Source organism: Gorilla gorilla, chromosome 4, assembly GCF_029281585.2.
Source record: "Gorilla gorilla gorilla isolate KB3781 chromosome 4, NHGRI_mGorGor1-v2.1_pri, whole genome shotgun sequence".
In the NCBI taxonomy this organism is placed as follows: domain Eukaryota; kingdom Metazoa; phylum Chordata; class Mammalia; order Primates; family Hominidae; genus Gorilla; species Gorilla gorilla.
In genome coordinates this window covers 10542346-10557927 of record NC_073228.2, presented here as the reverse complement: position 1 = coordinate 10557927, position 15582 = coordinate 10542346, and the positions used below count along the sequence as shown (strand labels likewise).

Below are 15582 nucleotides of genomic sequence, written 5' to 3'. Positions count from 1 at the left end.
ACTGCCCTGGAAGGCGCACTCAACGCCTCGGGGCCTTTGCGCACACGAGCAGCCTCTTTCGGGGACACGAAGGGACCAGCACTTGGGGGATTTGAAGCCAGTGCTCATCCTAGGAGTCTGGTGAGGCTGAGCCAGAAGGGTCTAAACCAGCTTGAGGAGATAGGGGCCGCGCACCCGCGAGCTACCCTCTGCCCTCCCATGTCCCTGGCAGTGGGCATTTCTCAGATGGTGATTGATGACTGGGGATGGGGGTGGGCAAGCCGAGGGCCCATCATTCAGGCTCCAGGACCCTCAAACAATCTGCCCACGGGGGAGGGGAGGCTGGTTTAGGGGCTCTGAGGGGCCTTTCCAGCGGCTGTCCTTCCCACACTCTGGAGGGGACCAGGACTCCCAGGGGCTTGGGGCTTCCCGTTCCCCCACAGGGCGGTTACAGGTGACGCGAGGAGCTCAGAGCAACTTCTGGGACACCACGGGTGGCCACGGTGTTCTTTTTGTTGCATCCAAGATTTTTCTCATATACGTATTTTCCTATATTAAAAAATTCAAATGAGGCTTTAAAAATTAACTTGAAAAAGGTTCCTGATCCGGAAACAGGCTCATCGGAGGCAGTGATGGGAACTCGGTTCCTTAGGAGAGTAGCAAATGCGCCGTCTGCGAGGGGCGCCCTGCGTGGACCCGGGGCCTCGGGGCGCGTCCACTTACCCGAGCCAGGAGAGACTGGGCCCCACGGTGTTAGCCCCGCGCTCGGGCTCGCGCGCCGCTTCCAGCTCGCGCCTCCTCCATCCCCGGAGGGCTCCGCGGGTCCCCGGCGACCGGTCCCTGCCCAGGGTCCGGGAACCTTCCCCTCCCCTCCTTTCTCAAGCGCCATTTCTCCGGAGCCGGGCCGGCCGTCCTCGGTGTACGCGGGAAGCGGGCAGCCTCCGCCTGTACCCGCGGGGCCGGGACCCGGAGGCACCCGGTTCCCCGACACACTCGCTGGGGCCGCTGCTCGCTGCTCCAGCCTCCCGAGGCCACGGCAAGAGCCCGGGGGTCGGCGCCACACACCCCCAGCCGGCGACCGCGCCCAGGGACTTAATTCAATCGCCCCCAGCCTAATGAATAGCCGCGCGCTAATCGGATCTCCGCGCGCTTCGGGGATTTACGCTTCCCGGCTCTCCCCCTCGGGCCCCGCGGCCCGCCAGACGTCGCTTCCGAAGGCGCCGGCCTGGGGCCTGGCCAGGGGCTCGGCCGCGGGGGGTCTCGGCCGCCGGAGCCGGGAGACGCCGGAGCCGGGACCCGGGCCCGCGCGACCGCCACTCCCGAGCCAGCCGGGGTGGGCCCCGCGCCTTGTCCTGCGTCCCCGGCCCGGCCCGCGGAGCGCCGGCGCTTACCTGTGAGCCCCGGGCTCTCCGGAGCTCCCCTCCCGGCCGAGCCGCCCGAAGCGGGCGCCGGCGTAGGCCCCGACTCAGGCAGGCGGGAAATCCCGGAGTCCCCGCCCGCGGCCCGCAGCCCCCCACCCCAGGTCGGCGTGGCCTGCGGGGGGGAAGGCCGGCCGAGGCCGGCCGCCCGCTTCCCCTTTCTCTCCAGATTCCTTTGATCCGCGGGCTCTCCGCCGCACCTCGGCTCCCGGGCTGCCCCGGTCGGCCCGCGGGGATCCTGGAAACGGTCCCCAGCTTATCTCCTTTCATCAAGCGGCCTTGGGCCGCCTTGAAACCGCGGAGCCAGTAATTGCTTTTTTCAGGAGGCCCAGTGCGGACTGGACAACAGCCAATCAGCGCCTTGTTTACACTCGGTGATGGACAGTCCGCTGGCGGAGTGCCAACCAATCCCAGCGGTCCCGCGGGAGCGGGAGTGGGGGCGGGGAATCAGAGAGACAACAGGCTTTGAGTTTAACTCTTTCGTGTCCCTGCCGGAATGAGACGGTGGAGAATTTCGAATGCGTGTGAATCTGTCAGTTGGCTCCTAGTTTAAATATCCTTTTTTCCCCCAGAGGGGGAGGCAGAGATTCACATGGAGAAAGAGGAGCAAAAATAAATGTATCCATCGCCACTAAGACATCACCTCGACTCCCTGAGAATAAATAGCATTTGGGTGGGAAACCAAATTCTAACAGAAATATTTGTTTGCGGAATATTTTAGAAGTGGTTTGCATCTGATTACGATAAAAATTGTTCAGTGGCTTGCTTTAGTTGGAGTGACGATTTAGCAGATAGGCAGACAGGGAGCAGCATTGAGAAATACTATACATGGTTTACCACACCATACCCGCTTCCCCCATTACCAAACTGAAAATATTTTCTAAATCTAGGTGTAGATGAAGAAAGGGCAATCCTTATCTTCTCAATAAATCCCTGATTTTCATTTTAGTAGGTGCTCTGTTGCAAAGTGTGGCAGAGGGAGATAAAATTGAGAGCCAGTAATGTAGACGGCTGGAGACTCAGAACTCACTTCCCAGGGTCTGATCCCCAGGTCATGGGGAGGAGAGAGCCGGACGGGCTATTCAAAGCTTTTGCTGCCCAAGCAGCGGGCGTGCGTGCGTGCATCCGCGAGCTCGGGTCCGGGCAGGCAGCAGCCTCAGAGTGGTAGATGGGCCAGGCAACCTGGGGAGGCCTCTGGGCTTGGAGGTCTGGCCTACCTGCCACCTGCCAGACAGATTCCAGGGAGAAAAAGCAGCTACTTTTAAGGGGTGGTGGTGTTTCTTCCCTTGGCCTTCTGTGCGGCAGAAGCCAAACGTTAGACCTGCTGGATTCAACATATATGTGTGTGTGTGTCTGTGTCTGTGTCTACGCCTCCCCCTCCGCCGGGACACGCGCACTCGCTCGCTCCAGCTCCCTCTCCCGCCCTGCGCCACCACATTCCCATTCAGCAGCAATGATCTGCGCAGAGGAGCTGCGCAGTCGCCGGGCTTGAATTAGGCGCCATCGGGCTTGGTAGTAGCCCCGCTGCTTCCTGATTGGCAGTTCCCTGGCCCGGCGCCAGCCTATTGGGAGGCCTGTTTACGCCGAATGAGTGGCACGAGCTCCCGGCCGTGGAGGGCTGCGCGGCCAATCAGCGCGCTGGCTGTTCCGGGCTGAGTGGCACGAGCTTATTAGTATGCAGGGCCCGTGGCTCGCCGCGCCAGGCTGCAGGTTTGAGAGCCGCTCTGGATGGGCTCGCTAGAGTCGTTGTTGTGGAAGCGGTGCATTTACAGTGCAACAGTCAGCACATTGAAAATACCAATAGGAATACAAAACAAAGTCACATTTACTGATTTAATTGTATTGCATTCAGTTGTATCCAGGAAACAGCCTCCAGTAAGTAACTGAAATTGCTTTCATTTTTTTTTGTTTTTGTATTTTTATTATTATTTTCTTTTTTATTCTGGCTTTGGGGTTTTACATTTTTTTTAGCAAAAGAAATTCAGGATTGTGATGTTAAGAAGTATATATCTTCCCTTTTAACAAAATCCGTAAAAATGTTGAGGCTTTTTTTTTTTTCTTAAAAAATATGGACTATGAGCGATTTTTTTTTCTCTGAAAAATCTTATCGATCGGTTTAAAATTACCCCCGTAATGCATCCTTGCTTTGCTCTGAGCGCTTGTTGTCTCGATCGACACCCAGCATTAAAAACAAATACTCGAGACAGGACAGGGACCGCCAGGCTGCGTCTGGCGCGAGCCGCGCGGGTGGCACCGGGCGGACAGTCGGCGAAGTCCGGGCGCCGCCAGCGTGCGCCCAGTTCTGGGTGACCCACGAACGAACCCCAACATTCGCTCCCCTACCCTGCTCCCCTCCCCGGAACAGTCCTGGGTTGGCCCTGCCCGGTCGGTCCGCGGCGAGGGGAACTGGCCGGGTCGTGGTACCCACGGCCGCTGCCCTGAGGGGCCTTCCGGGCCGAAGCTAGGGGCCGGGGAGGGGAGTGGTCACGGCGAGTTTTTCGGGTCTTCGTTCCCAATTCAGAATTTTTTTTTTCCGGAGAAGTGGGGGTGGAGGAGGGGGGCCGAGCAAGGCCGGCGCAGCGGGGCGTTTTCACCGCGCGCGTTCGGGACGGCGCGCGGGGCTCGGGTCACGGGCCGTGTGGCGGGGTCCGCGGGCTGGTTTTCTTCGGGCGCGGGGGTCAGGCGCGACCCCAGTTCTCATGACTCTCCCAGGGAGCGGGTGCGGCTGTTTCGCAGGGAGCGGGTTCTGCGGCGACGGCCGAGCCACTCGCGCCCCAGGGCGCGCCTGGTCCCAGCCCGGCCTGCAGGCCCCACCGCGCCCGCGCTCCCGGCGACGACGCCGGAGGGAGGCAGACGGGCCAGAGTCCTGGTCTCCGGCAGGCGGGCGAGGAGAGAGCGGGTTTTTAGATGCAAAAGCAGGAAACAAAGCAAACTTGTAGAAGCCCCAGATCCTGGAGCGCGCCAGCCACGCCTGGGGCCGCGGGAAGAGGGACCGGCGGCTACGGGGTCACGCCCTGCCTTCCCGGGAGGGAGCCCTGTGCTCCTAGGTTCAGTTCCTCCCGAAATGCCCTCGTCAGCGATTCTCCGCCCGCCCGGGGCCCTCTGCCCGCCGCCACTTTTCGCTCCGTTTCCTCCCTTAGCTCAGCCCGACCTGGCGCTGCGGCGCCGTCCTCGCGGTCCTCCGGCGCGGCCTCTCCTGGAGCTGGGCTGGGAGTGGGCCCCGGGCCTCGGCACTCGGCGGGTGGCGGCGTCGCCGCTGCGGGACTGTGGGGCTCCCAGCTCGGGCCGTGTGGCCGCCCTTCCTCGCCCCGCTTCCTGGCCGCCTCAGGCTCCCCAGGCCCCCGAAGCCCGGCGCGGGCAGACGCGGAGGCGCGGCGCGGCCTTTCCCCGGGAGGAGAGAACACAAAGAAAAGCTCTCTCCAATCCGGTCAGAGCCGTGGCAGCGCAGGCAGGCGACAGTAATCCACCTCCTGTTTGCTTAAAAAGTCGAGCAGGCTGGTGAGAAAGGAACAATCGGGCCTGCGATCCGCCCGCAGGGGGTGGGAGATTAAAATTGTTGCTTCGTAGCCGAGCCCGCGTCCCGAGAATCGCCGGCAGCTCGCGCTTTCTCAACTTTGAAATTTCTCATTGGAGAGAAAAAAAAAAAAAAAAAAACAACCACAAAACAAAAGCACAGCACACACGACTCCCTGGAGGCCGCCAGGAAGCCTGGCACCCCCGCGTGCGCAGCCCCCGGCCCCTCTCCGGCCTTCGGCGCCTTTGAAGCTGCAGGTTTCTGACCTCCCTCCCTTTCCTTCTTTCCCTTTGTCCCGCCCGGCGCCCTCCGGGGCTCGGGAGGCGCCGGCCGGGGCTGGGGGCCCCCACGTCCCTAGTCCAGCCCGGGCAGCCCCTCCCCTGACCCCGGCGCTCGCAGCCCCCTCGCCAGAGCACTCTCCGGGCCCTGGCGGCCGGGCGCTCGCTTTGCAGGCCGGGATCGGGGCTTGGGAGCCGAGCTATTTGTTAGACCCGGGAAGAGAGCTGGCGATCCCCAGAGGGAAGGGAGCCCCAAACGCCTTTGTATGTAGTTGCCAGACAAAGAGAACTCTTTGTGTAGACCCATTTATTTACAATGCAAAAGCTTTCCGAATAAATATTAAAAAAGGTTATCAGCTGAGCAAATATGTATTCACTTAATACATTATGTTTTCGGTTATAGATTAAATCAGACACAAAATAGTCTGCAAATAAGACGTTTTAGAACCCGGACCATAAAATATCGCAATTTAAAAAGGTATTCAGTAGATGGAAAACATCTTAATCGCTTTGTTGTCATGGTGGAATGGCTACAAAAACACAAGGTTTTCTGCGAAGTTCCTAATTAGGAATATCAAGTCTATCCATCTCCCTTTTGTTGGAGGTGATAAACATTAAAACAATACGTATTTAGAAGATGAGGAGTAATAAGTGAAGTGCGTCCAGGGAGCGCCTTCGGAGGGACGCCTGGGAGCACGGTGGTGCACGCAGCTTCTATCACTGGCTCCGACCCTTCGCACCCAGAGTCTGAAATTGTCCCCAATTTCGCCTGAGTGGATGCTCCGCGTTGGGAGGGGGTGGAAGAAAATGGAGGTGAGGGTTATTTTAGGTGGCCGGAGGTCCGGGCAGGGTCTGCTGGCAGAAGGTTGTGCTGGGCCGGGCCCACCTTCCCCGGCTAGAGGGCCGAGCTGGGCGCCGCAGACCCCGCGTACCCAGGCCGCCCGGCCATGCAGAGACCGGTCTCTGCTCGCGGTCCCCGGCAGGCGCTGAAGGAAGAAATCCCAGGGCCGATTTGGGCCGTTGAGAGAGAGCATTCTGACTCTGAAAGCATCCCCCCCACACACCCCCAAGCCCCCAATCCGCAGAGGAAGATCCTGGGCGAATTTGATTGGGGGGCGGGGTGATTGTTACAGCCTCAACAGGAAGCTCCCGGCTCCGGGACAGCAGGCCGGGCACTGCGGCGTGGCGGCCCAGGTGATGCCGGTGGCGGTTGCGGGCCCCCGGGGCTCTGAGGAGCCGGCCTGGGGTCCTAGCGCGATGCTGGGGACAGGAGCTGGTCCCGCTGGGGCTGGGGAGGGGGGACCACGGTGGATTCAGAAGAATGGGCCGAAAGATGCATGAGGGGGATGGGAGTGGGGAGAAAAGGAAGGTTATTAAAAAAAAAAAACTCTTGAGTTACAATCAATAAAATTACTCGCTTAATTAGCATGGTTATTCGGTTAAGCGGAATGCAGTAAAAGCTGGACCTCGGCATGAGGTGGGGAGAGGGCGAGAGCTAGTGTGGACCCCAGGCCTTTTCCTCCGAGACACCTTTGGGCAGCGGGGGAGGGGAGAGGGTGTGCGTGTGAGTGTGTGTGTGTGTGTGCGCGAGTGTGCGTGATGGCTTCGCAGATTTGGGTTTTTATCACCCAGCAGAGCCAGCAGCCTCTTAGCTGCAGGCTAAGCGGGACCCGCGGGGACGAGAACGGGAGGCGGCGAGCAGTGCGGCTGGGTTCCCCCGGCTGCCCCGGGCCAAGCGTGGCCGGGACGGTGCGTGCGCGCGCGGGGCCCCGGGTGCTGGGCTGCGCGCGCGTGCGGCGGGGAGACACCGAGCGCCCCGGTCCCGCCACCCGGCCTGGCCGCCGCTCGCTCGGGCCGGCGGGGGTGGGGGGTGGGGGGAGTGGGTGAGCGGGCGGGGCGGGGACCCCCGGGCGAGCCGAGCCCCCCAGTCACCCGTGTCTCCTCTGCTTTTGCCTCCACAGACCATGGACCCGCACAGCGGCCGCTGGCTCGGTGCGCGGCCGCCCGCCGAGAAGCCCAGTCCTCCCGCGTGCTGACCGGCCCCGCCGCCACCACCGCCTGTGACCCCGGACGCCGCCGCCTCTGCGCCGCCCGCGCGCCGAGCCGCCCCCGGGCCCCGGCCGCGCTGCTCCGAGGAAGCGGCGGCGGACCGGGGCCGGGGCCCGGCATGGATGGCCGCGACTTTGCGCCGCCGCCGCATCTGCTGTCGGAGCGCGGGAGCCTGGGCCACCGCAGCGCCGCTGCCGCCGCGCGTCTCGCCCCGGCTGGGCCCGCCGCGCAGCCCCCCGCACACTTCCAGCCGGGAAAGTACTTCCCGTCGCCGTTGCCCATGGCTTCGCACACAGGTCAGTGCTCGGCCGGGGCGGGCGCGGGACGGGAGCGTTCGAGAGCGGAACAGGGCGCCCACCCCTCCGCTCCCGGGAGCAGAGAAGCTTTGGTTTCATTTCCCGGCCCCGGCCGCGGTGGCTGCCTGGGCGCTGAGCGAGGCCGCGCGTCCCGCCAGCCCCCCAAGCTGCGTCGCCGCGGCTTAGAGAGGCCCTTCCCTGGCCACCCTCCCCCGGGGGTCTCGGAGGGGCAGCCCCGGAGCCGGCTGAAATTAAAGTCTTTCCGCGCCTCGCCACCCTCCCCCGCCCCCTCATGCAGATCTAAATTCCACGGAAACCTCTTTTCTGCATTCTGCATTCACCTCCCTAAGACGTTCCGGGGCTGGGACAACGAGGCGCTTTCTGCGGAAACAAAACGGCTGTTGTGGCGGGGGGAGGGGACCAGGGTACGCCGCGGCCTCGCGGATTAGAGTGGTGTGTGCGCCGGGCGAGCGTTAATAGGGACTGCTGGTGTAAGACGAGCAAATCCTGTTTCTATATAAAGCCTTGAAGTGTCAGGGCGAGAATGGGTTTGCAGGGATGCATTTGCCTTAACGAGTGCCTCTGGTATCCCGCTAAAGCCGGACAAAGCGTGGCCAGAGTGCGGCCCAGCCTCTCAGCCTGCGGCCCGGGGAGGAGGGCAGCGCGGGCGCGGGCTGGGGGTGGCGCGGGGCGGCGCTCAGGATTTCGGTGCAGGCGAGAGTGCGGCGGATTTGCTCCAAGAGGAGAGCGAGGTGGATTTGCTCCAAGAGGAGAGCGTGGGGCGCCCGTGCTGGGCCTCGCAGGGACGGATCCTCTCGGGCGGTCCCCTTGGACTCCCTGCCCGAGAGGATCAGTCCTTGGCAGAGCGGGCCCAGGCCTCCAGGGCAGCCCTCTTCCCGGTGGCTTTGATATGAGTGTCGAGGGAGGTCAGGGAAGGGGCAGCTACCACGCCTGAAGCCCTGGAGGTCACCAGGCGGCGCGGGTAGATTCGGGGGAAGCGCGCAGGGCTGCGCTAGGGACCCGCCGGGTCACCCTGGTACATGGGTGGCTTTTGTTTACAGTTTGTTCTAAACATTAGAAATGTTTGTCGCTTTTAAAAAAAAATTGGCAGTAACAGTTATTATTGGTAGCTTGATGAACTGTGAATACTAATAAAATTATATCTGCTTTAATGGGATTACAATTAGTGTGTGGATTAAAACGGATGGCAGAGACGGGGCTAGAAGGGAAAACGTCGGAAGAAGGGAGGGCACTCAAAGAAAAACGTACATTTCCTAGAAAAAAACAAACTCGAAATTGCTTAATTGCTAACGGGCTTCCAGCATTTGCAGCGCCAGGAGATTGGAATGGGGGAGCCGCCCAGTGGAGGGGTCTCCCCAGCACTTCCCGGGTTGGCCCACACCCGCTTCCCTCCCTGCCTGGGCCTTTGGCGAAGCTGCCCTTTTCTCTCTGTTGCCTTTCCTTCTTTTTCTCCCTTTCTTTTTTCTTCTCTAGATTTGTAACTGGAAAGAGAAGGAGAAAAAGCACTTGCCTGAGCGATGGGTGATTTAAAAATATCTCTTCTGCTGTCCCTGTGGTTATCAAGCTTGTCTTCCTGCCCCTGCATGGGAGCTGCTGCCCACCCGGCTCAGGTGCACGGGGTGCTGAGGCTGGGGCCGCCCTGGCAGAAGGGACAGCTCGCTAGCCTCCCCACCAGCCCTTCTTCTGGCTGAAGGCTGGTGGCCCCCACCCGGGGTAGGGGGATTGTGTGCACCCCACCTCCACTGTGCCGTGCCCTCCAGCCTGGCAAGTAACAGCACGACAGAGACAGGGGCCCCTGACACTGAGACTTGCATGTTGGTGCACAGGCAGGCTGGGGCTGTCCCCTCCGGGAGGCCAGGCCAAATTCCCCATCAGGTCAGGTCAGCACTCTCTCCCTGACCCCATGCCCCAGCTCACATCCTGGCCAGGTCCAGGCCAGCTGCATTCTTTTCCTTCTGCCCTTACTTCCAGGTCTAGGCAGCACCCGGGTAGGTGGGCGCCTGGTCGGGTGGCCTAGCCCTTTGTCTTGCTCATTCTAAGTTTGGCCACGTGGTTCTTGGCGTGTAGGCCCCGGAGGGCTGTGAGAAACGGCTCTGGGCTCTGGCCTGGCCTGTGTCCTCCCTGCTTCTTCTTGATCCCAGGTCCTCCCAGCCTCCCCAAGCGCAGGGTGCTCTAGAGGGCGCTGGAGGCCCCTCGGGGCTGCCTCCTTCAGGGTCTGAAGGGTCATATGTCCCCTGTCCCTGGAGGCCCCATTTCCTCCCCCCTGCGGACCGAAGAGACCGCTTGTGCTCGGAGATGTTCAACCCATTTGTGATGGGCAACTTGGTCATGCAGACATCCAGCTAGAAGCATCTGTAGCTGAAAGAAAGCCTTTTGAAATTGTTAAGAGCCAGAATATTGTATTGGTTTTTAAAATTTAGCTGCATGTATTTTTTTAAAAAAAGAATTATACCCCAGATCACTTTGCTTTGGTCTGTGTCTATATATGATCTAGTTTAGAGAGAAAAAAGCATAATTAAGTTAAACAATTTTTTTGCGTCTCGTGTGCGGACTTCCAAATGGCCGGTTTGGCTGCCTTGCTTCCCATTTTCCTGGATGGCCTCAGTCCGCAGGCCACAGCTGCAGCCAGCCCGCCCCTCCCTCTGCTGACTGCCCCTTGGAAAGGAAAATTGACCCGGATTCTTCCTGCCTGTCTGGGAGTAGAATCCAACCATCGGGGATGGAGGCCCTGGCCTCCATGAGGCTGCCTCTTTTTGCTGGGCTGCTCTTCCTGTGCCTGTCTGGCCTGGCACTGCCACCCCGGCTGGACTGAGGCTGTTCCTACTGGCTGCCTGGGCTGCCTTTCCCCAACCCCACCCAACACTCTCAAAATGTCAGTCTGAGGGGCCCTGATGGGTGGGGACATGGGGCTCCCAGGCTTCTTCCATTGTTTTTCTAAAAATGAAAGTGCTGGGAGCTTTAGACTCGGCCGTAGGTTTTATGGTAAAGTGCTGTTCCAGTAACCTTGTCACCAAAAGGTGCAATTAAAATGTTTGGAATCATTATTTTTAGTTCAGTGTTAGATTTTGTCTCTAATACAGATGGTCCGGAGGCAAAGCTGTGAAATCTAGGGGGGAAAAAAGAGAAAGCAACAAGAACCAACCCAAGATTTTTCATCAGTGCTACTGCCTGGAGCCACTGGGGCTGGCGCCTCTGCTGGGAGTGTGTGTGTGATCGGAGGCAGCCCCGGCCTGGGGAGAGGCCCACATAGACAGCCCCCGTCCTCCTGGCTTCTGGCTGGGCCCGCTCCTGTCCTGGTCTGTACGCCTCCCCTCTCCAGGGGCCAGGGCTCCACCAAGGCACTATTTCTCATCTTGGTTTCAATAATCTGCTCAGATTCCCCTCCCGCCCCTTCTCTTGTCTTCTTTGGGGTGTAAATTGCTGGAGCCTGGGAAACCAGGTGCTCTGAGCCTGGGGTGGTTGTGGGAGAAAGGCGAAAGCTCCTTCTGGTGGGAGAACTGCAAACTACTTCTTTCCTGCTGAAAAAGTGCTTCCTACCGCCAATCTCAAAAGAAAAAAGAAAAAGAAAACACCAAAAAACACAACCAAAAAATACCCCCAACTTGGCAGAGGAAAAAAAAAAGATAATTTCCTAGTGTGAAAAGACCCCATCACAGGCTCCTCTCCCTCATCATGTGATATTTTTTTGTAAAGAAAAAAATACATTTTCTTAAATACCTCATTAACTCCATGACACGATGGAGTGTTTCTGCAACAGTTACCAACATTAAGTAGGTGTGAAAAGAGTTACTTTCCGAAGACGTCACCCGTCCTGCTCCATAAGTGACAGAGCTAGACATCAAAGTTGCCGCGAGCCCAAAGGAGCTACGGGAATCCGGGAATGTGGGGCCGCGTGGACCGGCGGCGGTGGCCCGCCACGCCCGCCCCGCCGAAGCCCTGTTTGGAATGTGGGTTTCCCCCAGTGGGGCTCGTGCTGCCACCACGTCTGATTATCCCGGTACGGAGCCGCCGCGCTTTCTGTAGGAATATCCAGGTCACGTGAGTAATAAGGCAAATTAGTGAGCCAGGCAGAGAACGGCGTTGTGCAAATAGCACATCTCCCCTGGAAAATGCGCGTCCCCCCAAACGTTCCCCGGTTATTCTTAGAAATCTTCCCTCATCTCCCTGTGAGACAGGGTTCAACAGCCCCCACAGACAGGACAAAATGCATAGGAGGCTGTTAGAATAACATGGATGAGGCTAAAAATACCCCTCAGAAACACACATAAAAAAGCCAAATCCAACAACAGAACGAGCTAAAAATATTCCAGGCTTTGGCAAAGAGCACAGAGTTAAATAAATTATACAAGAGCCATTCATGGGAGCAAGTTGACTTTCTCTCTTACGGGAACTTGGTTCAAGCTAATAAAAATAATAATTTACTAGCCACTGAGCTTTGCATGAGTTTAAATTTAATTGGTGGGGCTTCTGGCGTTTGTCACTTCTTGGCGATTAGTGGTCTTGCCCTGGCGTGGGCCAGAGTGGGGAGGGGATGCCGAGGCTGGGGCTCCTGGCAGCAGGGTCATTGTCCCCTGAGGAGCAGGGCCTGGGTGCAAGGGCAGATTACCCAGGAGGCTGGAGGAGGATGGAGACTATTGGGGGTTCCATCCAGGAAGGCAGAAAAAGAACTGGCAAGGCACGGCTATTTTAATTTGATAAATGATTGTACACCTTTAAGAGTGTTTTAACAATCAGGATACACTCCAGCAAGTTGATAGGATGTTCGCTGTCAACTTACATATGTCATCAGAGCTGGCTGTGAGCATAAATAATGTGCGAGTGCCTGGGACAGCTGCAGTCTCTCCTGGAGGCTGAGGCGTGGCGGGTAGCACCTCTGTCCCCTGGCGGGCACCTTTGTTCTCCTTCTCTCTGTGTGTCTGGAGGCAGGGGCCGGAGAACAGTCGTGGGGAATCACTGAATGCTGCTTTCATCCTGGGTGGTTTGGTTGGGGTGCCTTCTCTCTGCGGACTTTTTAGGTCTCCCCACAAAAATAAGAGTCCCCAGAACTACTTGACCAGAAAAGCCACTGTGGATATGATCTGAGGCTAGAATAGTAGCATTGTCTGGTGTGTTTTGTTTTTGTTTTTGTTTTGTTTTTGTTTTTTGAGACAGTCTGGCTCTGTCTGCCAGGCTGGAGTGCAGTGGCACAATCTCAGCTCACTGCCTCACTGCAACCTCTGCCTCTCTGGTTCAAGCCATTCTCATGCCTCAGTCTCCCAAGTAGCTGGGATTACAGGCGTGTACCACCACGACCTGATTTTTTGTATTTTTAGTAGAGACAGGGTTTCACCATGTTTCCCATGCTGGTCTTGAACTCCTGAGCTCAAGCAATCTGCCCACCTCGGCCTCCCAAAGTGCTAGGATTACAGGCGTGAGCCACCGTGCCCGGCCTCTGGTGTCTTTTGAGGCAGCAGATGTTTATATATAGCCACTTCCGAGGAGTTTTAAACATCCACCCTGGGGTTGGAGTAAGGGTAACTCCCTTTACTCCCTCCTCTTCCTTGGCTGTTTCTTAACTCAATCTGCCTCCCCCCGCCCCCAATCCTGGCAGGGCCTTCTAACTCCCAAAGGACTACATTTCCCAGAATACCCTGATCTAGTTCCAGGGTCTGAGCCCGAGACTGTCCATGTCCCTGGGCTGGGAATTCCCAAGCACAGATAGAGTTCAGCCAGTGCCGCTGGGAATAAATACTTTCCTGGTGGAAGAAAGCCTTGCTCCATCGTGCCCCCCTACCCTTCCTTCTGGAAGAGGCTTCTGGGCCCTCCGGTCTGGCTTCCTCCCTACCATAAATACCTGAATATAGGCCCATAACAAATGGGACCTGTCCTCTGTCCTCTGCCCTCTGGATCCTGTGAGGCAGCTACTGTGATTGTCATGGCCAAAGCCCCACCGGAGAGTCTCCCCCAACCCCTTGAGCTCGGTACATGGCATATGCCCTCTTTTGGAGTGGCCTTCTCAGAGGGGCCTGGTTGCCCATCAGCTGCTGTGGAAGCGATACAGGGACTCCTCCTGGGTAGCAGCGGGGCCAGCCTCTGCCTAGGGAGTCCCTCGAGAAAATACCGCCCAGCCTTTGGGGTGCCCCCTTGCCCTCCTGACACCCTCAAACAACAGAAGCTGCCTGCCTTCTTAATGGGTTCATCCTGAATGACAGGTTTCCAAAAAGAAGCCCTCCCTCAAGACAGGCACTGCCTTGTTCCCCTGAGGAGGGAGGCAGGCTCGTCCTGGCCTGTCCAGGGGAGGGTCCGAAACCCTCGGCTCCTGGACAGCCTCCTTGAGGGGAGATGGCCTCCCCTTGAGTCCCCCACCTCGCAGACGTGCTGTGAATGGGCTTGGACTCAGAGCACGCTCCTGTCTGTTGGGTAGGTGGGTTACTTGCTCTGCATTCCCCCTCCCAGCCCCCGCTCCCCGCCCACCTGGGAACGGCTTCCCTGGGGTTCCCCGGTCCCCATTAACCTCTGGGACCTCATTTCCTCTCACCGAAGACACAGCGTAACAAGCAAAAAAAACAGCATCAGAGCCAGCGTGCAGTGTCTGGAAAATCACCCGCAGCCCAGGCCCTTCTGCAAAGGATGGGGCCTGGAAGGGCCTCGGGCGTGGGACCGCACTCCGCTCCGGCTCCGCCGCTCCGCCCGCTGACGTTTTTATGGGATAATATACCGTTTCGCTCACGCAGGCCTATTTGTCAGTGGGCTGCCCCTGTTTGTTGTAATCTATAATATTACTGCCTCCCGTGGCCCCAGAGCAGCTGCCGCGGGAGAATCCAGGGATGGTGGGCGCTAGGTGTGCGCTGAGGGGATGTGGTGGCAGGCGCTGGGGGCAGGCGGTGCCCAGGTCCTGGTTATGAGGTCGGCGCGGGGTTTGCAGCGAGCCTCGGGTCTGGTGGGGAGGCGTCCAGCGCCCAAGCTGCGAGCCAGCCGGGCTGGCATGCTGCAGCTGTCCACACGATTAGGTTCCAGATCCGATCAGCCAGGAAGTGGGTTTTTTTCATTCTGACCTGCTGTGGCGAGGAAGGGAGGGACAAACAGGTGGGCTGGGTTCTTGCCTTCCCTTCTCTCCCCTAGGATCCCCCAAGAAAAAGTCCAGTGTCTTGAGATGTGGGGACTCTGAGGCTGGCCGGAAGTGCTGCCCCTCTCCGGGGTCTGTGGGAGACCCACTGTCACTTGGAACTGTGAGGAACGGCAGAGCAGCCCCTTGCCCCAGCTCAGTGCAGGGACATGGTTTTCCAGTGGAAATTTCCAGAAATGGGAGATGGGTGTGCTTCCAATAGGGTCCTCTGAGCAGCAGGCTGGGCTCCCTGAAGCGGAGGGTGACATTGGGGGGCAGTGCCTTCTTGGGGTACCCCACCAAAAAAGAGAAGCCTTAGCCATATTAAGTAAGAAAGAAACCAGCCTGCTGGCGTCTTCAAGGGAAGTCAGGTCTCAGTGCGACTCCCTCTCTCTCTGGTCCTTGGAGCACGGTTGAAGCTTTGCTTTCTTCCCCTGAGACTTCTCAACCAGGGGCCCCTCCTGTTCTTACACATGGCATGGGTGAGAGTGAGCAGATCCAGGGAAGAAGAGATGGGGGATGCCCAGACCGGAGACCCAAGAGACCTGAGCCCAGGATGGGGGTGCCATGGTGGGTGGGAGAAGTGGCTGCGCTGTGGGGCAGGTGCCCCCCTCGGGCATGAACAGACATTGCCGCCTGGCAGGGGTTTCCTGGCTCTGTGGACATAGAGTTGTGGCCCCCTCTTGGGTGAGGTCCACTCTGCAGACCCCAGTAAGGATATCCCAGCGGGGTCTAGCCACAGGTTCACTGACCAAGCTCACAGCTGCTCACACTCACAGATGTGGCAACATACACCTGCTCCTGTGTGCTCACACCATGAGGCAGGTGTTCACCTGCACACTCACACACTCACACTGTTCACAACTGGCCCACAAGGAGTCCCACTCCAGTGGCCCCTGGGAAAGCCAGGCTGCTTAGTGACTGGCACGGGCACCTGTCTGCT

General features: G+C 58.8%; 1 protein-coding gene across 7 annotated transcripts in view; it reads left to right on the top strand.

Moving 5' to 3' along the window:
- The first annotated feature begins 13 nt into the window (after positions 1-13).
- Positions 14-15582, top strand: part of BAHCC1 (BAH domain and coiled-coil containing 1) — a 76061-nt gene continuing 60492 nt past the window's right edge. For 4 of the 7 annotated variants that reach the window (XM_063706001.1, XM_063706002.1, XM_055389454.2 and 1 more), the window contains exons 1-2: positions 3100-3272; positions 7151-7534. In XM_063706001.1, coding sequence (XP_063562071.1) covers positions 7357-7534 — 178 coding nt within the window. In that variant the 5' untranslated portion in view covers positions 3100-3272; positions 7151-7356. Of the gene's footprint in view, positions 121-3099; positions 3273-5424; positions 6384-6860; positions 6939-7150; positions 7535-15582 lie in introns of those variants that run through there. The other 3 variants (XM_063705999.1, XM_063706000.1, XM_055389453.2) reach the window with 3 other exon arrangements.